General features: G+C 43.0%; 1 protein-coding gene across 3 annotated transcripts in view; it reads right to left on the bottom strand.

The window, feature by feature from the left end:
• ALDH18A1 (aldehyde dehydrogenase 18 family member A1) overlaps window positions 1–27,085 on the bottom strand; it is a 38,442-nt gene that overhangs the window by 4,994 nt on the left and 6,363 nt on the right. For 2 of the 3 annotated variants that reach the window (XM_031461473.2, XM_064488292.1), the window contains 13 exons: window positions 22,477–22,691; window positions 18,485–18,634; window positions 18,292–18,396; window positions 15,205–15,363; window positions 14,691–14,781; window positions 11,879–12,003; window positions 10,969–11,113; window positions 10,200–10,273; window positions 8,931–9,024; window positions 6,054–6,274; window positions 3,923–4,060; window positions 1,823–2,018; window positions 1,597–1,718 (listed from right to left, as the gene is read on the bottom strand). In XM_031461473.2, coding sequence (XP_031317333.1) covers window positions 1,597–1,718; window positions 1,823–2,018; window positions 3,923–4,060; window positions 6,054–6,274; window positions 8,931–9,024; window positions 10,200–10,273; window positions 10,969–11,113; window positions 11,879–12,003; window positions 14,691–14,781; window positions 15,205–15,363; window positions 18,292–18,396; window positions 18,485–18,634; window positions 22,477–22,691 — 1,835 coding nt within the window. The remainder of the gene's footprint in view (window positions 1–1,596; window positions 1,719–1,822; window positions 2,019–3,922; window positions 4,061–6,053; window positions 6,275–8,930; window positions 9,025–10,199; window positions 10,274–10,968; window positions 11,114–11,878; window positions 12,004–14,690; window positions 14,782–15,204; window positions 15,364–18,291; window positions 18,397–18,484; window positions 18,635–22,476; window positions 22,692–27,085) is intronic. The other variant, XM_031461474.2, reaches the window with a different exon arrangement.

Raw genomic sequence — 27,085 nt, forward strand, 5'->3', positions numbered from 1 at the left:
TGACTATAAAAATCCCATTCCCTGCGTGTGGACTTAGGCACTGGACTCAGACAGAAAGAAGGCACGAATACACTTCCACACCCTTTGCCCCGGGGTGGCGGGGGAAGAAGCTTTAGAGGAAAACAGCACTTGGGTGGTAACCACTTCAAACTGGTTACTTGTCAGATTTCTGACTCTGTTGGTCTGGCCCCATTTCTAGGTTCAGCTCAGGTCCAGACGCTGGGGCTAATCCTGCTCCTGGCTGGAGGAATTTAAGGATCCTGAGGCTGCTCAAGAGGGCCCCAGTCCATCACAAGTGTGATCCCATTTAGGGCTTGTTCTGAGGCCTCCCCAGGGCAGTGTTCATGCCTTGAGTCTTTGGGACCAAGCTCTTGCCTTGGCTTGAGTCACAACAAGTGGTGTCTATCCTGTCCTTGTCACTCAGCGGCCCGGCATGCTTTCCTACCTGGGACTCCACTTCCTCCAGGCCTGGGGTCCAGCCATGCTCCAGGGACCGGAACCCCACCCCTGCGTGAGTCACCCTGCTGGCTTACTTGCTGCACTTCCAAGGTGTTGCACGAAGTATACGTGCTGGCTTGTTCTGACTTGAGGAATCTCAAGGTTATCTTCAGGATGACTGAGGATACTGTAGGTTTGTCTGAATCAGGCCTGGGGGTTTTATTCCTGGATACAGGAGAGCATTCCTCTTGTCCAGTCCAGTCTAGTGTGGTGCCTGGCATACGTAAGTGCTCAAATAGGCCACTGTTGTGAAGTAAGGCCCCAAACATGAGTGATCAGGCGATCTAACTCCCTTGTAATGTGTGGGGTACATCTTCATTTTCAAAATTGTCCTTTCCGGTTCTCACTGGGATCATGCCACATTTATAAATTGACTGAAGCCTTCCTTTCCAGCAAAAGGATGGAAGGGAAGAGGCCCATGCTCGGGGTCAAAGCAACCAAGGCTGGGAGTCACTTTCTCTACTATTGTGCTAGTTTACATAATTCTGGAAGGGTGCCAAGACATCAGAGATTAAAGCTTAAAATGCATCCTGACAGAAAATTTCAAACATCAATGTTTGAAATTGGCTGTTTATGACTTTAGTGACATGATAAGAAAATAACCCAGAGAGGACATTATACAAGTTGCTGACTCCCAAATACCACTGTATGAAGCATATTAACACTAGTAATTGAAGACATTTGTGGAGGGGCGGATACATACAAATTTTTGGTTTGAAAACATTTCTGTACAATCTTTTCAAATCAAATCCAAACAGGAATGTGTGTTCAGAAACATAAACTTTATGCCACCGGAATAAAAAGGGTGGCTGCAGGAAAGAGTCCATTCAGCGGGCTGCCACCTAACCTGCCTTATCTCCGAACCCTGTTGGCACTTAACACACTCCAGTTTGGAGTGAAGCTGTTCGTGTTCCACCTACCAGACCACATAGTCGTGTCATACCCGCTCTGTGTTCTCAGCACAGAACTCTGCACATGGCAGATGCTCAGAAACACTGCTTCTCCAGTCGCCTTAAATGCTACGGCAGCTGCTCCCCGTCTAACCCCACAGGCTTCCACACCTCAGAGGGGAAGACAGAAGCGACGGGCTTGTCGTACCTGCTCCACCCTCAGCATGTCAATGATCTGGTCAAATAACGGTGTTCTCAGCAGATCTCGGTGGATTAACAGAGTCTCCAAAGCATTGCAGGCAGCTGGATATTCACACTTAGAGTCTCTGACTGAAAGGGGAGGACAAAGAATGGTTTCTACTGACATGATCTGGAGTCACAAAGGACACAACAAGTATTTTGCCTGCATACAAACGGGACCCCATCCAGCTCACCTAGTCTGGTGGCCTTATCGACACTGGCTTCTGAATCCACGTACATGTGGCAGATCCCTTCACTGTGCCCCATCACTGGAATGCCCTTAGCAGCTTTCTGGATGTCTCTGACCAGCTGGGAGGAGCCGCGTGGGATGATCAGGTCTATCATTTTGTCTAGGCGGCAAAGATCTTCCACTTCTTCTCTGGTATTCACCTGAACAGGCAGAGAATAAAAAGATAAAGATGACATCTCCTGACCACACAAGAACTGAAGGAGCAGCATCCCTTTTACAGAAAAATGTTTCTACTTCCTGAGAAATAAGTGGTGCTGTGAAAACTTACTCCAAATACAAGATTAAGTTCCCCATCATGGGAACAGAAAAGCTGTCCAGCAAATGCTTATCAAACCCTGCACATTAGGTGCCGTGCTCTGCATTACGAAACACGCAAGACAGGGTCCCTACCCAAAGGGCTCAGAGTCTGGTAAGGAAGACAGGACTAGGACACCACCAGCCATAACACAGGTCAGATCATTTTACAAATGCAATAAGAGGCACAAAGTGCTATCTCTGGAAGTCAGAGGAGGCGCAGAGAATGCCAGGCAATGAGGATCACGCAAGGAAGCGGCAGCTCCGTTGGGTCTCTAATCACAGCTGGGTCTTGCTAAGGAGTCACTGTTCCCCATGACTTCCGCTGATACCTCTACCCCGGGATGCTTGCTGAACTGACTAACGTGCCGTGTTAGAACACTGAGACTATGCGCACGTTCCCTCTCGTCTTGATTTTTAATTTTCCCCCATGTGGTCATGTTACTAACAATAGAAATACAAATATACATGTACAGGAAGGGTCACAGTCACTTGAATCTGCATAGCCTCAAACTGGAAACAACCCAAATGTCCCTCATAGAAGAAAAGATAACCTGTAGTATGTGCATGTAAATGGAACACTACATGGTGAAAAAAAAGAAAGACATAAGAACAGACATAATGAACAAAAGAAACTCAAGATAAAACAGTGCATTCTGAATGACTTCATTTATATGAAGTTCAAGAACAGGCAAAAGAAAATGAATATGAAAGAAGTAAAAGAAGCAGTTACCTGGGGGTGGGGGTGGGGCACGCTGACGGGGAAGGTCCCCAGGGAGCCTCTGGGGTGTTGGAAATTTCTGTACCTTGATACGGCAGGCGGTTGTCTATGTGTGCGCATGCGCATGTGTGGACCCAACCACAGAGTTGTTTGCGGAAGATTAGGATACTTTACTGCATGTATGTGAAGGAGAAGGAGGAAACTTGTTGAATTAAACTAGGATGTGGTGCAGCTGGGACTTGAACCCCTAAAGTCTGTGCTCTTTCCAACATGTTGCTGTAAGAATAACCTAGCTTCTCGTCAGCGAGCAAGTAACGCGGCAGGTCTGTAGCACTCTCTCAGCAGCCAACAGCATCCTGCAATGTTGGAGCGAGTGGGCCTCAAGGGAAAAAGGGAAGCACGTGAAGTCAGCCTAGCTCCAAAACTAAGCTCTACCGCAGACTGCGATTTTGGGTGAGTTACTTCATCAATGAGCCTATTCTTCTCCTATCCATAAAGTGGACTTAATAACTAACGGTATGTTTCTCATAGAGTTGTTGTGAGGATTAAATGAGACAATGGATGAAAGTGCTTCGACCATAGTAGGTGCTCAACAAAACTACCTAGTAGTTCAAAAGCTCCACTGGACAGTTGAGGAGAGTGAAATGATGGTTAGAATAATGACCACAACAATAGCAGTGTTAACAGTGTGACCTCATGCTTATTAGCTGCATGGCAACCCTTCATACAACGTATCTCATCTGATTCGGCCTAAATCACTGCCAGGGAGCAGAACCCAGGCCTCACACTCTGGGACTGGTATCCTGCTGCCTGTGACCTAAAGAATAAAGGGATGGCAGGCATTCTTGTAAATCAACAGTGTGAGGACACAGCTGTATGAGGGGACTTTCTGAGCCACTCAAGACCCACCTGGCCAAGGCAGCCCAGGCAATGTCCACTGTCAGCAGGCACACAGGACCTGCTGCTGCTCTAACCCAGCCTGCCTGCACCAGTGGCTTGGCCTTCCATGGCCCATTCCCAGGAACCTACCAGCTGTACAGCCTCCTTGACTCCATGGATCGAGAGGGCCTCCTGGGTCAGGAGGTGAAGAATCCGGTTGCTGTGTGAAGCCTCCTTCCCTCCTTTGAGTAACAGGCCATTACCACTTGCAATAGCCAAGGCTGCCACCTGCAGATCAAAGAGGGGAGCAGTGAACCAAAGGGAAAAAGCAGCAATAGAAACGAGAACATTAGCAATCACTGAGCACATATTCTGTGCCCAGCACTGTGTTAAACACCTAATCTTCACACCATTCCAGTGAATTAAGTACCTGTTTCATCCCCTGCTTTACAGATAAGGACACTGAAGCCCAGAGAGGTTGGTGACAGTCACACAGCTTATAAATGGCAGGGCTGGGAGCCTTGACTTCAGTCCCAAAGCACTGGATCCCAGGAACTACACTATACAGCCGCCTTAGCATCATTACAGAGCCACCCAAGTTAGGTGGCCAGCATCACATGACCCCTCCTGACTCAAGTGCTGCTCCACCTGACTCAGGCTGCAGTGGGGCAGCATCTCTGACCATGTCCCACCCTGGCCCCATCACTGTCCCGAGAGCTCTGAATGCCTGGTGCTGAGAACCTGGAGGGGACTGGAGCTCCTGCCAGCCCCCGGACAGCTGCGGCCGAGGCTGCTGGGAAGAAGTACAAGCCTGTCTGGGGAGGTGACGTAGGAGGAGCCCTCTCAGAGCAAGGAGCTCATGACACTGACCCGATCATCTGAGGCCTGAGGCAGAACTCCCTGAATGCTCTCGGGATGAATGAAAATCTTACTGTTTTTGTAATGTAGTCAAAGAAACTTTATAAAAAAAAATCTAGCATGAACATGTACTCTCCGTTAAGATTAGCGGTTCTTAATCCTTTTTTGTTTGTTTTTGTTGCTCATGAACCCCTTACAAAAGTTATGTAAACTTTTTCCAGATACATGCACAAACACACAGAATTCTGTATATAACTTTTAGGATTCATGGATTCTGGAATGCCATCCAAGGTTAAGATCCCAGGTGAGGAACCTCAGCTATAACTGGCTAAAGAGGAAACCTTTTCCCTCGAGAAGTATCCACTAGTACAGATAAAGCGAGGCAGCGAACGTCACGGACCTGGCCTGCAGAGACTTGGGATCCCTCTCTACCAGCTGAGGGGAATCCTGCAGTTATCTCTGGGGCATCTCTGTGAGACAGGTACGTAGCCAGAAGGGGGCAGTGTGACAGGACCAGCCAGGTGCCGAGGACAGACCCCTGATGGTATGGGAGTCCCTTGGTGGACCAGCTGCTTTTAGGACATGTTAAGGAGCATCCTCCACTGAGCATGTGGGACTCCCAAGGACACTGATGCCCTACCGACAAGAGTACTGATTTTTTGTTTGTTTTTAAATAGAACCTCTCTGAGACTCTGGGGCTAGTGAAAAGAAAGAACTGCTATCATCCTACTGGACAGTCCAGTGGGGAACCGGTTCCAGATTTCCAGGAGGGAGTTTAGGGCAACAAGCAAGGCCACCCTCTACCACCACAGCATGGCTGCTTGGTAAGACCTTTGTTACACAGTTTCTCCACATTAGCCTGTGATTCATCAGATTTCTTAATGGGGGTTGTGTGCTAGTTTCCATTAAGTACTGAAAGTTCTTTTTTCTAAGAGATGTACCTACAGGAACCTAAAGGAAGCCATCTGTGACATGGATAATACTTGGGTCTTCTTCACATGGGCAAAACCAGTTACAAGATGAACGAGCCTGCAGGAGGCTAGCAGGGATTCTGTGGGCGGGGAACAAAGTGCTCCAGAGAACTAAGGTATCTGGAAACATGCTCCCGCATCATGGCATGAGAGGTTCATCTGGGCTCAAGGCCCAGATCCATCCTTGTTAAGTGTGACAGGAATATTACCTCCCATAAACTTCAGTTTCTTCAACTGTAAAATGGACATATGAATACCTACTTTAGAATTACTGAAGGAATCAATAAAATAATCTTTGGGGAAAAAAAGGTAAGAGTTTCTAAAAGAAAGGAAGAGAAGGAAGAAGAGAAGGGAAGGAGGAAGGAAAATATCTTTGGGAGATTTATCTTGAGTCCTAAAAAGATGCTCTTCCTCCAATTCCCCCACCCCAATGGCAGGCACTGTTCACATACCTGGGGCAGACAGTCAGGGCGAGACTCAAAGATGACCAGCAGAACTCCAATTGGGACAGTCACTTGTTCTAGTTCCAAGTTTTTGGCAATTCGGGTCCGGCGCAGAACACGCCCCACGCTGTCCTGTGACGAGGCCGCGATCTGCCGCAGACCGATGGCCAGGCTGTTCAGTTTAGACGTGGAGAGGCTCAAGCGTTTCAGCAGAGGAGCTGCAAGTCGCCCTGAAGAGGAGTGAAGAAGACACGATGAAGCAGGAGACCTGGGAAGGCTATGGCTGTTTTACTGAACATGTGGCTGCATTAGGAACAGACAAGGAACTTAGGGGGTCCTAGGGAGACAATGACATGCTATTTACACAGCTTTCCTGGGAGTGGAGGGGAACAGTCTGGCAGTATACAGTCATCATATAAAGGTGTGGACACTCACACCCTTTGTGCCAACAATTTCAGTTCCAGAAATGTATCATTTGCATGAGCAAACTTGCATGTAATCATCACTTTTTTATAACAGTGGGAAACTGGATTCCACCTACGTATTCGGACAATGGGCTACAATGAAGTTATTATAAATAACACTTACATTTACTGATATGGAAAGCTGTCCAGGATACAGTCTGTGAAAACAGCAAACTACAAAACAGTATGTATACAATTCTATTTATCAAACACTGCATATATACATGTGCACAGGGATGTTGAAAAGCATCAAGAATGGTGATGATCTCTACCTATCTTTTGTATTATTTTAATTTTTTATAATGAGTGAATTATTTTTTAATTGGGAACAATAAAGATGTCTTCTTTTGAAATAAAGATTTAAATAGAATTATGGTAAGTTCACATACAGAATTTTCTTTAAGTTTAATATAACAGTATGCATGGTGTGATTATGATTACCTCTCTCCACACACACACACTCACATATATACATGTAAAGTATATGAACAGGTACATATACTCAGGAAAACCATTTGGAATCATATCACAAATCATTACCAGGGTTACTGTTGAATATAATTATGGAAAATTTCCTCTTCTTTTTTATAGTCATAACCACCAAGATAAGATAAAGATTTCTACTTCAGAGGGGAGGAACCAACCTTGTATTAAGAAAAAACTAAACTATTGTTCTATCAACTGATTACATCAATTTATTTTCTTCATTTCTCCTCACGTGTTAAAAACTGTTTTAATGATAGTGCATGTTAAATATTATACCCCAGTTTTTCACTTCAGAATGCATGTACATTTTCCATGCTGCAAAATTATTTTAATTACTACTAAATATTCCATCGAGTTGATAGTTTAATGCACATGACTGCACCTATATTATTAGATACTCAGGGTGTTTCCAGTTTTCAATGGGATAATCTTGCTCTACAAATCTTTACATTTAGAGCTGTTTTTTCCTCTTGAAATATTTTCTCAGGATACATTTCCTGAAATGGGTGCACCGAGTCAGAGATGATTACCATGCTCATTTATACCCAAGACTCTGTTCTTAAGTCACCATGTGTTCTTGAGGATTTCCAGAGAGAACTGGGACGAGAAGTCAGAGCTCTGCCAACAGCTAGGTGTGTAACCTTGAGCAACAGCTTTAATCTCTGTGGGTCTTAATTCCTTTATTTTAGAGAATTGGATGGATAAGATGTCAATAAAGATTTCTTTCATTTCTGAAAATTTATTTTATGGCTTTACCAATACTGTGAAAATTCAAAAGACCAGATGTAAAATCTAAAGGACTTTTTAGAGCAATGGTTCAAAAATGTTTTAAGGAATGAAAACAATGTTGATGAGCCCTGCAAGGTTTCTCTGAAGGGAATACCACAAATTTTGATGTTTTATTTGAGACACATTTATTCAAGAGAAAAGGAAATTTAAAAACTCCCTAAAATCAACCTCCATTATTTTGGGTGGAAAAGACAGAGAATTAAGAAAAAGGAAAGAGTGAGGGCTCACCAGACTACATACTCAGTTGCCTGCAATGTGAGGTCAGCCATCTCCCTTACTCCACCAGTAGCACCTGGAGGGCATTCCTGGATGGCGGCCTACACCCTGGTTAAGGAACCAGGAGATAAGCTATCTCTCATCACAGGCTGCAAAAACTACTTCTACGACTATCTGATATGCACTGTCCATCTGGGTTTGACTCCCAGATCTGTCACTGGCCATATGATTTTAGGCACATGACAACTTCTCTGTACTTCAGTTTTCTCCTCTGTAAAATAGGGATAATAAATAGCAGGCACCTTGCAGGTACTAAGTTGTAAAGACAAAATGAGACTGGCTGTTAATCCCTTAGTCCAAATGCCTAGCAACACAGAAAGACCTCAGTAAATGTTAGCTGCTATTAATGTCTAAAATAGTGAGGTCCTCAATCTTTCTTTTTCAGTCTGTTTTAAAAACTTTTCTATTTTAAAAATGCTTTCATTATTTTTTAACTTTATTTTTTGGGGAGTAATTAGGTTTATTCATTTATTTGTTTTTAATGGAGGTGCTGGGGATTGAACCCAGAATCTTGTGCATGCTAAGCAGGCACTCTTACCACTGAGTTATACCCTCCCCTCTCTTTTTTTTTTCCTTGAAACTGCCATGGTAGCCATAGCTGGCGACCTGAGGGGAATGGAAAAAGCCCTTGGGGGTGGGTGGTGGGGTGTACTAGAGTATCTAGGAAAGGGGATGGAGGGAGGTGTGTGGTTGGAAAAATCCCAATGAACACCAGCCACCAACCCTCAATAAAATGACACATAATATACAACTTCTCCTGTAACAATCCTGACTTTAGGCAGACTGTGATATAAGAATTACTAGTAAAACAAAGAATGAAAATCAAAACAAACCGCTCCATAACATTGACTCTAAAATGTCTGGTCTTTACCCTCTGCCTCCTCCAAGTCTTTTTTGTTGGCTAGCAGGATCTCATCTCGCTGGTCCGTCAACAGATCAGCCAGATGATGGATAATCTCTGCTCTCTAGGATAAAAAACAAAACACAAAAAACATTAAAACAAATAAGTAAACATGTTAATCCAAGAAGAATGCACACCACACTTTTAAACCTACTGTTCTGAGAGCCAGGCCTTACTCCTAAAGCCAAGGGCACCAATGACTGACATCTCCTCACTTCGTATCCCTCACTTCCCACCAGTGCTCCCCTCATTTTCCCTTCCTCTCTCACTGCTAACTCCCCCTAGTTCTTCTTACTTTTCTTCCTCTTTTACTACTCCTGATCATGATGATCAGCAAACCATGGCCTCATGGTGGGGGAGAGGGCATGAGGAATTACACAAACTGTCCGCGGGACGGGGCCCAGCACTTCGAATCAGCATGATACACACATCTCCACCTATTTAATTGCACTAGCTGTATAGCTGATTTCCCAGGTAAGTTTTTACATCTAGTCTTTCTTTTTTGACAATTATTTATTAAATGAATACAGTCAAAGGGGAAAACCCAGTCCTGGATGCTGGAGACCCCAATCCTGACCCATCTAGATTAGGAAACAGCAAATCAGTGTGGTGATTACTGAAGGAGTAAAAGGAAGTATTTGAGAGAGAAGCTAGGGTCCTCCTGGGCTTTCCTTTCTCTACTTGTAGTTATTTTAAATTCTCTTCTTTCTCAGGTCAAAGTACTCCCCAGAAGAAACCTATATACATCATCCTCAAATCCAGCCTTAACACCACAGCCCTCGGGAAGCCAACCCCCTGCTTCCACCAGGCCTCCTCACATTTCATCGTGTCTGCTACTTGACTGATTCACCGAGGACAAGGCAGGGCTGTGACTGTGGAGCAGGCTCTGGAGCTTCCATCTGATAGGTAAGCTAGGGGATCTGGGTGGGTTGGGACAAGTAACTTTCCTACATTTCCACGCCCAGTATGAGGCAGGACTAGCCTCTCTGGTCTCATCATTTTCATGATGTTTTTGATCAAAACATCACAGTGACGCAAAGCTACCTTAGACTTCAGCCTACAAAAGACAAAGGGGAAAATAAAATTTAGAAAAAGAAAAAAGGCAGAGTGAATTTGAATCAGACTTGTAACTCAGATCTAACTCTTATGGGGCACGAGGAATAAAGGCTTGTCTGTGCACTAAACCTCACAGCATGACTCACTCTGAAAACTAACAAAACTATCAGCTCAGGTTATTACCTGTTCAGGTTCCAAAGTGGCCAACATCCTTCCTCCTGATCGAGCCATTTCTCCCTGTTGCTCAACGGTAGGGCCTGCGAGAACGTTTGCAAACATAAGCTCACGGTCAGAGTACCCCCCTCTCACTATCCTGCATCAGCATAGGCTCATCACATGCCTGGAGTGCATGTTCAGTGTCTTGGTGCATTTGTTTCACATCCAGAGATCATTCTGACCAATAAGATGGCAGAAGGGCATACCAGATTAACTCAGGCATAAATACAAGAACTTGCCTGCATTTTCAGGGCAGACAATACAATTTATGTCTCCTAGAGTTCTTCTCAATTCCATTTTGGGTTATATTTTTTTAACGTGTTTGCATTTCTGAATTGTAGATTAAAAGGCAATTCTATCCTTATGAACACTTGAGAGAAGATACCATATCTCATGCATCTTTGCACCTCCAGTGTTCATTAGGACCTGGCATCCAGCATGGGCCTAGCAAATGTTTCTTGAGAAAAATGGATGTTTATCTTCTTTAGCTTAGTGATTTTAGAGAGAACAGGAGGCCTAGTTAGGCAGGTTAGATGAGTTTTACAAAAGCAAAGTGAAATCCAATTTGCAAGTAGTGTTCAAAACAACACCATATTTCATAATACTAGCACATTAGTTTTGTAAGCTCTACTCCCAAAGGGAGTGCTCAGTTTTCAGCTCTATCTAGGCCACCATGGTGTCACTAGCTAGTGGTCCATCATCCACAGACTATGGGACTCTATTAAGAACTACTTACCTGCAGGCTTTACTTCGGAAAAGAAGGTGCCAACTTTCTTGCCCTCCACGATGTCTGTGATGACGTGCCCAGACACCTTCGGGTGGGTCCCGTTGGCAATGACCACAGAAGTGCCACCTTGCAAAGCCCAGAGGGCTGCTTTCACCTAATAGGAAAGGTTAGATCCATGGATGAGATTCAGACCTTTGCAGAGTTTAGTCACCAGCACTTTAAACATGTAAAACATACAAAATACAATGTAATATGGAGCAATTTAAATATCTGCAGGAATATTTGGAAAAGTCCAGAGGCTGTGAAGACATGCTCAGCCCATGCACTCCTCCCACCCCAGCCTTGAAGTGTGTTGTCTAAAGATGAACCAATCTGCCCTTCACGCTCAGCGTGTTCGCTCTAAGACTCTCCGGTACTGGGACACGTAACTTCTACATTTGACTTACTGTGACTCAACTTAGTGACCAGCCATCCGTTTAACCAGAATCTGACCCTGAGTACTCTGACCTTTTGTCAGATTCTTGTCCTCGTTTCTGCTATTGCTACATATGATGCTACACCTGAAGGGTATAACTTCTCAGAACAACTAAAGGGAGAGAAGAATTTTTTGAAAGATTTCATCAAGAAACATTTGAGCTCTAATACTAACATTTAGAGGACTTATGAATTATGAAAAATATATCAACCCTGCCCTTGAGGAGTTTACAATATGAACACACTCTTTATATATTATAATAAAAATACATACTAAGACATGACTAAATATAGGTACACAATATGCATAGAGCCTATATTTAGATATGTGTGTCTTTCTAAGTGTGTATGTGCGTTAGCCCTCAAACAATTACAAAAGTAAGAAGGACACAATATTGTTTTGGTTTTATAACTGTTACAGGCAGTAACGGCACCAGATTCTTACCTTGGCTTCCATGCCACCCATTCCCACTCTTGACTTGGTTCCAAAGGTCACAGACTGCTGATCACCAGGATAAAATATATCAATGAGCTTTGCATCATCTGACCCCGGGGGGCTGTCAAAGAGGCCTAAAAAGTAGACAAGAGTTGGTAATACTGTTTAACGGAAGACAGACCTCCCTGGGTACCTGCCAACCACTCTGTACTTGACTCATCCAGATAAATACTGCTATTCCACCAGCTCTAACAGGAAGAGGTCAAGAGATCCGTGTAGTCTACTCACACTGAAAAACAGCTCCAGGATGACGCATTTTACATGCTTTTATAACCTTGCTTGATAAATGAATGTTTTCCAGCATCAGAGCATGGCTATATCCTTGATACAAAATTTACTAGCCCTGCCCATTGTCTACAGGGAAGCTGTCTTCACCTGTGCCACTGCTACTTAAGGATGCAATTGAAAAAGATGAGTGGCTTTTGCAGAAACAGCACAGCAGCTGTATACTGTTTAATATGACTTATTTCCAGGGGCATGAAATACGAAACAGGTTCTCAATAACTTTCACAGTATCCTTGGAAACAGTCACTGATTATACACCCTACGTTATGGGTAAGCTGCTGTGAAGGTTAGGCTGAGTCAACAGAAGAGCGTATGACTCTTGGCATTCAGTCTGCATTTGTCACCACAAAGCCTATGTCCCATTTATAACTGAGTAGAGTGACGTAAAGTAAGAGCTACACGAAACGTTATGTGTGTACCATCTAAGATTAAAAATCCTCACAATTTCACTCTGAAAAGAGCATGTCAGAGCTTTGGAAGGGGAAAAGCGGACGTCAGAAAATGGGGTCATGTCAAGCTGTAAGGGGGACACAGACAGGGAGAAACTGCTGGTGGTCAGGGACCGGCTGAAGGACATTTGGGCAGTGATGTTTTGGTTTGAAGTTACTACTTTTCCAGTGCTAAAATACACCCCTCTGCCCCACGATTCCAAATCTTTAACACAATCCTGCCATATGCATACCCTCTCCTAAGAGAAATAAACTCTCACAACGCCTGTCTGCCTCAACCCATCACCCTACAGCTCCCGGGGTTCATGGCTGGGTTCTTCTCAGAAGGCACCGTGCTATGAAACCATAAACAGTCTGAGCAAGGTTGGGCAATTCCAAGCTAAACCTTCTCCAGAGACACCAAGGAGTTCCTAGCATTCTGATATTCTGCCGACTCCTCTTTTTCCTTGTAGCGACCTCTCAAACCTGCCAATAGTGTATTTAAAATTCTGATATTGTTCTAAAGATCAATATTCAGTGGATAACTAATCAGAGTTAAGAGCACAAGCCTGCTAATGTCCAGTTTTGGTGTTTGAGGCTGAAGTAAAACAGTTTACTATAGTTCACATTGGGTTTTATACATTGATCTCTCAAACTCATATCCTTTACCTTGACAGGTAGTATAGGTGAGAAAAAAGAGTGTAGATTTACTGAAACTGAACAGATTTAGATTTGGCCTATTTTAGATACAGCTACCATATTCCTTATGGGTCAAAATCTGAAGTGGGAACAGCTTAAGAAAGTGAGAAGAGGGGGGAGGGGTATAGCTCAGTGCTAGAGCACATGCTTAGCATGCAAGAGGTCCTGGGTTCAACCCCCAGTACCTCCATTCAAATAAATAAAGAAACAAACCTAATTACCCTCCCTCCTCCAAAAAAAAAAAAAAAAGAAAAAAGAAAGTGAGACCAGTGAATGGAGAGCCAAAATGGAGCCCGGAGGGGCCCTGCATGAGGAGGGAAGCAGAGAGGAGCGAGTGACATCCAAAAGCGCGGTGGCCATACAGCCTGGATCTTCTGCACTGGCTCCGATTTAAAATCATCTGTCATCTGATTTATACTAAAACCAGAAAGTGATCAAGACCATAGTGAGGTATCACTTCACACCCACCAGGATGGCTATAATCAAAAAGGCAAATAACAAGAGGACAGTGTTAGAGAGGACGTGGAGAAACTGGAACCCTCCTACACGGCTGGGAGAACATAAAATGGTGCAGCTGCTTTGGGAGCCGGCCTGGTACTTCTTCAAAAGGCTAAACATATGCTCCAGCAGTAAAGTAAAAAGCATGTTCACACCAAGACACGTATGAGTGCTCACAGCAGCATTAGTCGTAACAGCACAAATGTCTATCAGCTGATGAATACACAAATAAAATATAGTATATCTATATAGTGAAATACTATTTGGCAGTAAACATAAATGAAGTACTGATACACGGTATAGTATAGATGAACTGTGAAAACATTATGTTAAATGAAAGCAGTCAGTCAGAAAGGATCACATATTACATATATACAAAATGTCCAGAATAGGCAAATCAATACAGACAGGAGGTAGATTAGAGGTTGCCAAGGGCTAGAGAGTTTGAGGGGAAGTGAGGAGTTACTGCTAATGGGTACAGAAATTCTTGCTGGCATGATAAAAAATGTTCTAAGCTGTGGTGAGAGTTGAACAACTGTATGAATACACTAAAAATCACTGAACTGTAAATTTTAAACAGATGAATTGTATGTTACATGAATTATATCTCCATTAAGCTGTTATAAAAGACAAAACTAATGTACTTAGAAATGACATTTAAGTATTCAAACTGCATCTCCCAGAATCCCCACTTTCTTTTGAGTCATAAAACCCTTATCAGACCATATGGCTCAGAAAATAACTGTCCATAGTTAAAAAAAATCAGAAGGACTCAAACTTGGGAACCCATGTGCTCACACACAACGTATTTAAAACAAAGAATGGATAAAAGGAAAGGAATTACTTTGTACCTTCTACATCGGAAAGAACAATCAAGAGGTCAGTTTTCATTTCCACGGCCAGACGGGCAGCCAGGCTATCATTATCTTTCACACTAATGACCTAAAAAGCAGGCAAAAAGTCCTAAGTGAGTGAGCTATGCAGTTCAAAAAGAAGTCCCCAGAAGTGCTCAGCTAGACTCTGGCAGACAAAATTAACGACCGTGCGTGCATGACAGCTCTCACAGACCCCTTCAGTCTGCAAAACAGCATGCCTACCGGTAACCCCCTTTCTAGACATGGACCCTTCTATCCGCGGATATATACAAGCCATGCTCGCAGCACCGTGGTAAGCCACTATCGCACCTCACCCGGTTGAATGAAACCCCCTGACTTCAGAAGGGCTTATGCAGCCACTGCTCCAGGATGCCAGCTTCTCTCCCAATCTCTCCATCTTGTTTATGCCAAACTCTGGGTGTTAGTACATGCAGCAAAGCACGGCATTAAGGTCTACAGCATGATCAACCCATGAGAATACTTTACCCACATTTACCCCCTGGAGATCACTATTGGGCTCTGCTGGGGGGACAACAGCATCATTTGTGTTGACAATGGGGACGATGTTCATTCGGAGGAGCTCATGAAGTGTCCCATTGAGGTTCCGGCGCTTCTGCTCATCATGGAAATCCAAATTGGTCACCAAAATCTAAAAAGATTAAAGAGATTGAAAATACAGGAGAGAGGAAAATGATGAATTTACCAAGAACAGCATCCAAAGGATGCTAAGAGTAAAGGAGTTCAACTTTAGGTTTTGGGGATCCTGTACAGATTAGAATGGAACATACATCTTTGGACACTTACTCTATTCTTTTAGAGACAGGAAAAAAGTTAGAATCACTTGGAAGATTTATTTTAGGATGCTCAAGACATCTTGCAAAAGTACTTTAATCTTCAGAGAGCTACCAAATTTCATCCACTGACAAAATTAAGAAAATTAATGTATCTACTTTGGAGGGACACTGCAAGGAGTAATGACTTCCATGAATTTCTAAAATATTTTGAATCCCAGCATCTGATTCAAAGTCTGGCCATGCAGAGTAAATGCTGAAACATGTGGCAAGCAAGTCAGTGAATGGTTACTCTGCCTGGAAAGTGTATTAAACAAAACAGAATGGGGTGTGTTGCCCCTGTTCTTGCTCGGCAACCGACCACTGCTAGAGTTAGCAAAGACCGTGTCTAAGCAAGGGGGATGAGTCTGAGAAGTTGATGGAGGTGAATCTTTAGTCACAAACTGAAAGAAGGCTCAGGGTAGGGGATGAGCACAAGTTGCTCAAAGGTAGAGTGGAGAGCTGAGTGCAGGGGCGGTTAACAGGTCCACTCCCTTGCTTGAATCAGAGTATTAGGCAATGTGTAGCAGGGGAGAAAGATAAATGGGGATGATAGCAAGAAACAAAATGGTAACAAACCCAGAAGCCCCTGAATAAATGTTTCAATGAAATCCCTCTGACGTTCATGGATATGTTTTGTGATACAGGGCAGAGCTGAAGTAGGCAAGGTTGAAGGCAGGTGGTCGAGAAGGAAAGTACTGAAACAGTCCAAGTGGGGATGGTTAAGCTCTGAACCAGGGTCGGGCTATGGTAACTGAGAAGACGGCAGGAGCCTTAATGATACAGAAAATGTGGGTGATAAAGACAAAATGGTAAAATGACTAAGGGAAATAATTTACTCACTCATTCGATAAAAAATTTACTGAGGATCTCTGATACACCAAGCCCTATACTGGCTATTGGGATGGAGAATTAAAATGTTGATAGTTTGGGAAAGATGTGACAGGGTAGGTCATGAATGCCTTTTCAGAAAGTTTAGTTCTGTAAAAAACAAGCCTGGGTCAAAGGTGATCATATAGATTCTAGTCCTGGTGATGAAAGGTCAAACAATAAAAGTAACCACGTGTGTGCAGGGAAGGCAAGCAGGAGGTATAAAGGTCTAGTGAAAATATCTGTTGCTCAAACAGTTTAACAAACAAGAGGTAGGAGACAAGAGACCAGAGAAAGCAAAGTCTGTGCTTGGAGAGGGCAAACTGTTAGGATGCAGCTCAATCTCATTTCTATGGAGGAAAAATAAGCTGTTGTCCTTGTTTAAGTCTTTAACCTGACAAGAAACTTATGGGAGATTTTCAAAAGCCCTGAAAATGGCCTTCAAAACAGGATTACTAAAGAAAACAAGGAACCATAGGATAAGTGCAAAGGGCAAAGATTTGTTGTAGATCAGATAATGGGGAAGGCAAAGGTGTGGGAGAGAAGGGGCCCACAGATGAATGCTTGTTGGAAACTGGAGGGCACAGAACTCTTTCACATCAATGTTAATAAAAACAACGGCTGATTGTACAGTATTTTAAAAGATACTTTCACTAAAATAAATGAACAAAAAAACTCAAAAAGTTTCATACCTGGAAAAAATAAAACAAAAACATAGTTCCTAGACCTGAATAAGTTTCCTTACCTGACTCCAGACACTTTTGAAAAAATTAAAGGCTAAAACTGTCATTGCACTGTGGATGAGAAAAGAGCTGATAATGAAGGGTGACAGAAATTGAGATTTCCACTGCATTTATGTAACAGAAAAAAAATTACAATTACAAAGAGTGGGGTCCCACCCAGAGGCAAAAGGTGCAGAAGTCCATGCCTTTCTGTTTCAGTTCCCTTACTCAAGGATACGCTGGTATAATACCAGAACATCACTGTGGATAACAACTGTGAAAATGATGAAGAAACAGAAAAAGTGAGAGGAAATGCAAGAGCCAGACCTGAAAGGATGTATATATAACATCATCTGTGTAAAAGGTAAGATCAGAGGCAGCAAAGGAATTTGAAAATAACTTGGGGAGTTAGATTTTTTTTAGTTGTTTTGTGATATTTAGGTGTTTCTATTTAGTGTGTAGTTGTATAGTTGATTAAAAATACAACTGAAAAAAATTCTGGAAATTTAGGTAGAAAAGAAACAATGTAGAAAGAAGGTTCTAGAACATTCAGGGGGTAACCACTAAAAGTTTATAAGTTCCGTGAGGACCTGAGCAGGGCCTGTTTGTTCACCAGTATCCCCAACATCTAACACACTCCTTGGCACACCAAAGGCTCTCAGCAAACACTTGCTAAATGAATTAAAAACCACCCACCAGCATTTCCCTTCAATGCTTAATAGATATCTATCAAATAAGGCGATCAGGTGCAGAGAAACAAGCCACCTAAAGCCAAAGAAGCCAATGAAATACAGACATCAAACCTTTCCATCTTCAGAAGTGGCAGCACTCCTAAGAGTTATTAGTACACTAACAAGATCGAACACTTACCGGGAAGGTATTCTGTACCAGACTACATTAAATGCTTTTCATGCATTTTTTTCATTGAGTGTTTCCAAAACCCCTCTGCAGTGGTACCGATAATATCCTCATTTTTCAGATGAGGAACTGAGGCACAAAGAGGATAGATTTAAAGCCTTTGTCCAGCTACCCCAACGAGCAAGTGGTGAAGCTGGGACTGTACCTCGGCAGTCTGGCTCCCTGCTCGTAATCACCTTGCTCCACGGGCATCACCCTCACATGCCCCACACCCCCTTGTGAAGGCCAGCCGCTCACCTGGGCAGCACAGATGCTGTACTGGGTAAACATGGCCTCATACAGGGCCATCAGCCCACTCTGTCCGGCGGCTGCACAGGCTCGGGCTTCTAAGACTGGAATTGCCTGTAACACACCAAAAGACAAGGTGTGGTTGGGGGTGAGGGAAGGAGGCCTAAGGACCCTGCTACGGAGGTGGGGAAGCAGCACTCACCATCTCTTTCAGTTGGTTCTGTCCCGAGTGCAGGGCCTGCCGCACACTCTGAGACAGAAGGATCTCGTGGCGCAGACGCTGTTTGCCAAAGGCTACGGCTCCACTGGTCACCAGCATCATCTCTCGGCCTTGGTTCTGTAACACTGACACCTGGCAGTGAGGAAGGAAAAGGCACAAGTCACTGTCATGTTTTTCCTCTCATCACAAGAGATTCAGGTAGGGGGAACTAATGAGTGGATCCCAAATGCTGGTTTACAGACCAGCAGTGGGCTGGCTTGGGAAGAATCACCCAGGTTTTTCGGTAAAAATACAGAGTCCTACATGCTTCCTCAAATCTGATAAGTAGGAGACAGATAGAAACAAGAAATTTTTAATAACGGGATTCTGGTGTGTAGCCAGGTTTGCCATCCACAGGACCTGGAGGTATCTGGAGGAGCCTATTATGCAGAAAACCTAGTTGTTTCAGCAAACAAAGCCAAGAACATGAGTCTGGAGCCAGGAATTGCAAGTAAACTGAGCAGACGGCTTCTCACATTCTAAGGTATGACCTGGGGAGATGAGGCTGTTTCTGGGGCATGTCTGATTCTCATGGGTTGCCTCTGGCTGGACCAGGGACAGATGCTGACCTTGTTCTGCTCTGTCTGCCTAGATTCAACTGTGATCATTTCGTTTCCCACCTCGGACAGGTCCACATGAAAAAAATAAAAAATTCCTAACCTGTCCACTCCTCCTAATGCTTGAACCCTGTAACATGGTTCAGGAACTCAGAAACAGCTATGATAAACCATGATCTAAAAAAAATAACTTATTATCATAGAAAATTTCATACTTAACCAAAGTGGCATAAATCGAATTACAAATCCCCACATACTCATCACCCAGCTCTAACAACTACCTCTTATGGCCAATTTCTCACTCTCGAATATTCCTTTTACAGCCCCATCATTATTTTAATAGAAATCCCAGGCTCCAGACACATTATCTCATCTGTAAATACTTCAGCAGTAATTGCTAAAAAAATTATAGTTATGCATACATCCACAAACCCATTATTACCTATTTCAATAACTCCCTAATACCAAATATCCAAGTTCACATTTCTCCAATTTTTTGAGCTTGCTCAAATTGAGATACAAATTAAGCCCATACATTGCAATCAGTTGAAATGTCCCTTAATTCACTTTTAATCCATAGGTTCCCCACTATCATTTTTTTCCCGTGTAATTTTTTGTTAAAGAAACAGAGTTATCTGCCCTTTAGGGTTTCTCAGACTCGATTTTCCTGCTTTGTCCCTACGGTGCCATTTAATGCTGTGCTCTATTTCCTATAAACCACTGTTAGGTATGGAGGCTTGATTTTTTTCTCAAGAATTCTTTAAGCTCATGATGTCCATCAAGGGGATACATAAGGCCTGGCTGTCTTTCTTTTTGTGATGTTAGCAACTGCTGATGCATCACCAAGGCTATTAATTCATTAGGGGCTACAAGACGCTGATATTCTTACTCATTCATTTCCTCTTTATTTACAGGCTAGAGTACTTCCATAAAGGAAGTACTCATTAACTATTTGGTTACCTTGAGGTACACTATGTATATGAAAGGCAGCACAAATGTGTGTCTCTTTTCCTTTATGTATCAGTTTCCAAAATAATGAGAAGTTTCTCTAGAATCCTTCAAAGATGACCAATGAATTTTTTTGAAGTATCATTGTGATTCATGGATTTACACATATTTCCTGTGTTTAAATTTAGTGTAGAAATTATCTTTATTAATGTTCAGATATTCCCACTTTTGGTCAATGGAAGCCGCTTGAAGTTGGCTCCTGAGTCTATGTACTGTGATCAGATGCCTTGGACACAACAGCTGACTATCTATTCGTATTGCCCAGATCTAGAAAACCCTTCCATGAGGTCCATGGGTGTCCCTAAAAGGAGAGCTGGTCGCCTAAGCAAACCATTACCAGATTCTCCCCATTGTTTTCATCAAGTTTCTCCTCTGCTCAAAACATTCAGTCTGTTTTTGAGATTGAACCCGAAATCTTCTACCTGGTTTCAAAGCCCTGCATAAAGAACGATACACTTTATTCCCATTCTTCCCTGATGAGATCACCATCATCACCTTTAAGCTTACCTCTTCCCTGGCCCATCACATGCCATATTCATTCCTGTTTTTGTCCCCCATCTGGACTTCACTCATAGAACCTCCCCATTCCCCAGAAGTGCTGGACTGCACAATTCTAGGGGCACCATTTACAGTGTGCACTTGGCAACATGGAACACTTCCCCTCCGTTGGTGCAAATCCTACCAGTCACAAAGATCCATGTTGAGTTTCAGCTCTCCTAGAAAGCCCCAAGAATGACAACACTCTCATTTGATTTTACCATCTCTGGAACTATCAGTCATTGTCATTTGGGCCTTCTCATTTGGATATTCACTGCCTTGAACAACCACCTTATTATTTTGGGAGTCCCAGTTCTGGCTTCCCAAGGACACAGACAACAGTTAGAGGTTAGTCAAGACCCTTACAATGTAGCCCTTTGATAAACATTTGTTAAACTGAATTGATCTGATGGACTCAATCTGAGAGGCAAATCTGATAATTGCTAAGCACAGAAACTAAATGAAGAAAATTCCATCAGGTTTTAGGTTAGCAGCTTTCTCATACCAACTCTTCAGTAAAATTGTTTTTTAAAAATAGAAAATGTGGTTATGGAAGATAGAGTTGAGTCACAGCTAGAATGAAAAGGCTCCAGCTTTATCTCCAGGATACCTGGATGTCTGGTTTTTGACTCTTGGTCAGGGGTTGGCAAACTGCGGACTGCAGGTCAAATCTGACCTGCATCTGTTTTGGCAAATAAAGTTTTATTGGAACACAGCCATGACTATTCATTTATATACTGTCTGAGGTTTGCTTTTGTGCTACAACAGTATTGCTGAGTAGTTGAGACAGAGACCATATGCCCTAAAGAAGATAACATATTTAGTATGTGGCCTTTTACAGGGAAAGTTTGCTGATCCCTGCTCTTAGAAAAGATAAGGGTAGTAGGATTTGTGATGTGATGTTTAAAGTCCAAAACTCCCATGCTGGCCTCTCAAGATCAGTTTCTTTACTGATAAACTATAGCCTGTTTGACTGCATGGCCAGTGGGGGCATAAAATCCCCACTGAAAACTTCTGCTTTGAGTCCCTTCAAAGCCAAGATTCCTTGCACACATCTCTTGGTGATTTAATCTGGAGACAGGGTATGGTCCCTGTATGAATAAAGACCCTGGGGGGCTTGTGCACAGGATGTCTCTCAGACCCTCAGTGCTTGCTTATTCTCTCTTTTGTGGCTTTGTATCCTTCTGCTTTCAAATGAAAGCCTTACACAGTATTCTCCATGCAGTCGGGTAAGCTTTTAAATACCTGAATTTAGGAAATTTTTTAAACAATAGCTCATATTTATTTCAAGATAATTGGGCTAATTAAAAAAGATAAAGCCAATCAAAACAGGGGGGAAAAGCTCAATATGTACACAAATTCATCAGGTATTTAACCTTGACTACATATGAGTCACCTGGGAAACTTGAAAAACGCAGATGCTGGAGCCTCATGCCAGAGATACTTATTAAATGGCTGAGTATGATGCCCAGGCATCTCCAGGCCCCTCAAGCAATTCTAGAGTGCAGCCAGGATTAAAAGTCACTGACCTATACAGCTCCTTATCACTAAGAAGCCTGAGGGATGAGAGCGCCGAATCCTAACCACTAGAACACTAGGGAGCATCGCCTGAGGGATGAACTGCATGAAATCAAGTCTACTCCTTGACATCCCCTTTACTTGCCCTGAGCTGCTGTCTCCCTGTGGCGCCTTCATTGAGAAAGGGTGTTTTCAGATTGGGTTAAATCTACCGCACTCAAATGAAGGTTATTTTACAAACTCAGAAACCTGAAATGACAGCTTAAAAAGCTGATTTTGTTTTAGTTCAGCTGGATTTTCCATCTTGGTGATTACCTGCTCAACAATAGATGCCAGGCGTCCCAGTGCCAGGCCACATTCATCCCCTCGGGTCACCACGGCACTGCCGAGCTTCACCACGATCCTCTTGGCATGCTTCAGCTCACTGCGGTGGGCAAAAGATTTGCCATGTGTACGGCTGAGGGGTACAGTGATAAAGGGGATGTTGCTCCAAGAACGAACATGTCCCGTGGCTGAAGGCTGGACACGATCTGTAACCCCCCCAAGTCAAATGCAAGAAAAGAAAGAGAAATACAACATACAATTTCTCATTAAAAAGATATTAGTAATAGTAACCAGTTTAGTCACCAAAAAAATAGCTTTATCATTCTTAACTGAGTAAAACCTGCATATCAAAAGCCACATCTAGCATGTTTTATTCTAGCATTATGTGGCATTTACACCCAGCACGCAGGTCACAGGTGCACTCAAACACTGCTGGTAAAGAGTTTAGATGAGACAATCTTTCCTGAAGACGCGTTGGCAAAATAAAAGCCTTAAAAATGTTCACATCTTTGATCCAGCAATTCCATGTCCAGAAATTTATTCTAAGGAATTAATCAGAGATGGAGACAAAGATATTTATCAGAAGGCTAATCACGTTTGTTATAATAGGAAAAATCAGAGGTAGGGTAAATGTCAAAAAAAGGGCAGAAAGATTAACATTTTTAGAATTTTTAATAGTAAAATGCTTGTGATATGTTAGCTTCATACACATGTCTAAATGCATAATAAAAAAGATAAAGAAAATAAATCAAAACATTAGTATTTTATCTCATGACAGGATTATGGGTGATTTTATTTTTCTTCTTTATTCTTGTCTATGTTTCCCAAATTTATGTAGTAAAAATGCACTGCTTTCATAATCAGAAAAATGTGTGCTTTTGGGGGGGGGTATATATATATATATATATACACATATACACATACATACACATATATATATATTTTTAATTTAAGTATAGTTAGTTTACAATGTTGTGTCAATTTCTAGTGTACAGCACAAAGCTTCAGTCATACACATACATATTTTGTTTTCATATTCTTTTTCACCATAAGTTACTACAAGATATTGAATATAGTTCCCTGTGCTATACAGCATGAACTTGTTGTTTATCTGTTCTATATGTATCAATTAGTATTTGCAAATCTCTAACTTCCAATTTATCCCCTCCCACCCCCTCCCCTCCACGTAACCACATTTGTTCTCTATGTCTGAGTCTCTTTCTGTTTTGCAAATAAGTTCGTTTGTCTTTTTTTTCCCCAAGATTCCACATATAAGTGATATCATATGGCATTTTTCTTTCTCTTTCTGGCTTATTTCACTTAGAATGACAATCTCCAGGTCCATCCATGTTGCTGCAAATGGCATTATTTTATTATTTTTATGGCTGAGTAGTATTCCATTGTAGAAATATACCACAACTTCTTTATGCAGCCATCTGTCGAGGGACATTTAGGTTGTTTCCATGTCTTGGCCATTGTAAATAGTGCTATGAACATTGGGGTGCATATATACATGTGTGCTTTTAAAGAAACCACACCACTTAAAAAGACAGTAAGTCTGATTAGCTAAGACAATACAGAGCGAAGTAATTGGTATAAGTAATTAAAAAAATCATAACTCATCTACCTAAAATTTGTAACATGGCAGCATGAAATGCTTGTTAACGATAATAAAGAAACTGGATAGCTTTCTGAAAGAAAAGCAAGGTTGGAGTCAGATACTTTTTTCTATCCCTTTGGACATCTGCCCCTAATCAATCCTTTCCTGATTCTTTTCCTTGTAACACTGAACAAGATTTCTAAAGAGGCCTCCACCTCCCCTACAAACACTCCCCCCCCAAAAAAACCCAAAACAAAAGAAAAAACCAAACTTAATTGAAAAGCTGAAAACGTAACAGTCAGCGCTGAGTGTCAGGCACGAACCACTTCACAACATCTCATGCGTCCAATTCTTTCTGCTGACTGCTTACCAACTACCCATTTGCCCTTTCTCTCACAAATTCAGGGACTTCCCCAGTTTTAGCAGGGCACACTGCCACCAGTCAGAAAACTACATTTCCCAGACTTTCTCGCGCAGCTCGGTATGGCCATGTGACTAAGTTCTGGTTAATGAGATACACACGAAAATGTGGGACTTCTAGGAATTTCCTTAAAAACAAAAGTGTTTTCTGAGTAAGACTGGACCCCACAGCTGCCCGATTTCAAGCTGCCACCAGCCACATTCATTTGTGCCAACTTATGGCTATTGTCTATTTCTAGATAAATAAATCAAGGTTTAGCAGCTCAGAGCCCCACAGTTACTTCATATGGAAGAACCATGCTGTGTCTTAGAATGTCTTCTCCTTCTTACCCAATGCTCTGTTACCTATTGATGCTGCCTGAAGCCTTTTTGACTGAAATTACATTAAATGTGAATGAAAAATGTAAAAGAAAAAAAAAGAAGAGTGCTTCCCTTCATCCATGTTGCTGCTTGGAACATGGGTGCAAAGGCTGGAACGCAAACATCCACTTCCAACTACAAGAAAACACGTGAAGAACCGTGACACAAGAAAGAAGGTACATGGAAGCCTGAGGATTTCAGAGCTGCTCTGTCCAGGGAGCCCTGGGCCGCCTCCCTTCTTTCAGGGCCCCAGCTTCTTTCAGGAGAAAGAGAGAGAAACAGACTGCTGTCCTGTCTGAGCTGTCCATATCTGGGCTTTTCTGTGACGCGCACCTGACTGACTCTAACTGACACAGGAGGATGAGTGCGCAGGCGGAAGGGCAGGGAGGCCTGGGCAGGAGAGGCCGAGCTGGCTGTGGACGTCGGTGGTTGATGGGTGGGCTCACTCACAGCAGATGGACCTCTGCTTGGTGGGATGTGCTGGACCCAAGAAGCAAGACAAGATGGGGAACACAAGTTCTCAGCAGGAATAAACTTCAGGCATTTCCCCCTCAAAGAGTTCTCTATGTATCACCACAGACATTAATAAACATTGGAATGATTTACTAAATAATCATTCCCAGCCACTTTCAGACCATTCTTCTATAATTGTACTATTATAGAGTAACTTTCTTCACTTGAATCAACCATGATCACCTCCTTCTATATTTACAGACATTTTAAGAATTTCTCTACCCAGACCTCTATCTCCTGACCACTGATTCCCTTAACTGTAATGCAGCACCTGTTGTTTTTCTCTACGCTGTAACAATGGTGGGTAAAGCAGGTGGAATCCTATTGTCGTGGACCAGAAGATCATGTGTATTCTCCTCCTTCTCTGCCTCCTTCACATACAAATCTTAGAAAGACCATTTAAAATGAAGTCGTAAGGAATGTTTTCTTTCCTCTCTTAAATAACCACTTCCTTAAGTGGCTGTGTTTCAAGTCTGCTGGAGATATAAGATGATATAGACTTTTTTTTTTGCAAGAGGCTTGCAGTCTAGTTCCCTGCAGAAAGCTGCTCATTAAGTCATCCTCTGGGATACAACTGAGGCTTGGCGCCCTTGCTAGACCTGTTCCTGCTGGGAGAGTCCCTGGGACTGAACGACTGGCATGTTGCTGGGGCTAAGTTCCGTGGAGAGCTGCCTTTCTTCATAAGGTTCACCCATGTAAGTACACTGGCCCAGCCCCTTCAGGGATATTATCCTAAGTAATGCAGATGCCCAAGTCTAAGCTTAAAAGTTACATACATGATGGTTCCGGCCTTGCTGACTTGATGGAGGGAGGGGTGGTAAAGGGAGAGATTTCCCTGGAGTCTGGCCCCGGGAACACTAGTGGCTGTATGCAGAGCTCAGGGCTGTACCCAAGTACCACATATCCCATCGACAGCTGTCACGACTGGGCCGGCCACGTTTCTCTCCTGTGCACTGTAGGGCATGTCCTGTCCTCAAAAAGTGCTCAGCATGGGTGGGGCAGCCTGAGAGGGCACCTCAGGGACACGGGTAGTGGCAAGTAGGTCAGTCCAGGTGATCAAATGGCAGAAACCAATCAGAATCTAGCAGGCCAGGTTAGCATGAATGAGACTCCTGATCCAGTCTGTATCAGCAGAGGAGGCTGGGCACTTGGTGCCAGGCAGTCAAGGGTTGTTCTGGCGGCAGGCAACTGGGTCACAGAAGATCAGGGATGAGAAGGTTCAAGAGGAACAAAATTTCAAGCAAATAAAAGCTCAGTGACATCTAGCGGGTTCTGCATCTAGGAGAGCTCTATGGGGTCCAGAGCTTTGCTGGGTTTCCTGTTCAACAATGCTTTCATCCCCCCAGATTGACTCTACATTTCTTGAGGGCATTTTTACATTCTTCAGTGTATTATACTTTTTAAGGTCCATATTAAGGACTGAGAAGGCCTTGATTAGTTAAGAAAAATCCAAGGCTTCTGGATGGGTAATCTCTTCTCATCTTCTAAGGAACCTTTAGGCTTTAAGTCTCAAAGAAAAGCCATCTCTCCTGTTAAGTATGAGGGGATACCGAGGTGCATGTGTGTGCACACGTGTTGGGGGAAGGGGGAGGGCTATCTGTATTCCTCAAAAGTGCCTCAGGTCATATTCCAAGGGAAGAGAAGTCCTTTACCCTTCCAGCATTAATGAGGCTGTGTTTCAGGCCTGAACAAGAAGGGACCCTGATA

This window comes from Camelus dromedarius, chromosome 8, assembly GCF_036321535.1.
Source record: "Camelus dromedarius isolate mCamDro1 chromosome 8, mCamDro1.pat, whole genome shotgun sequence".
Classification (NCBI taxonomy): domain Eukaryota; kingdom Metazoa; phylum Chordata; class Mammalia; order Artiodactyla; family Camelidae; genus Camelus; species Camelus dromedarius.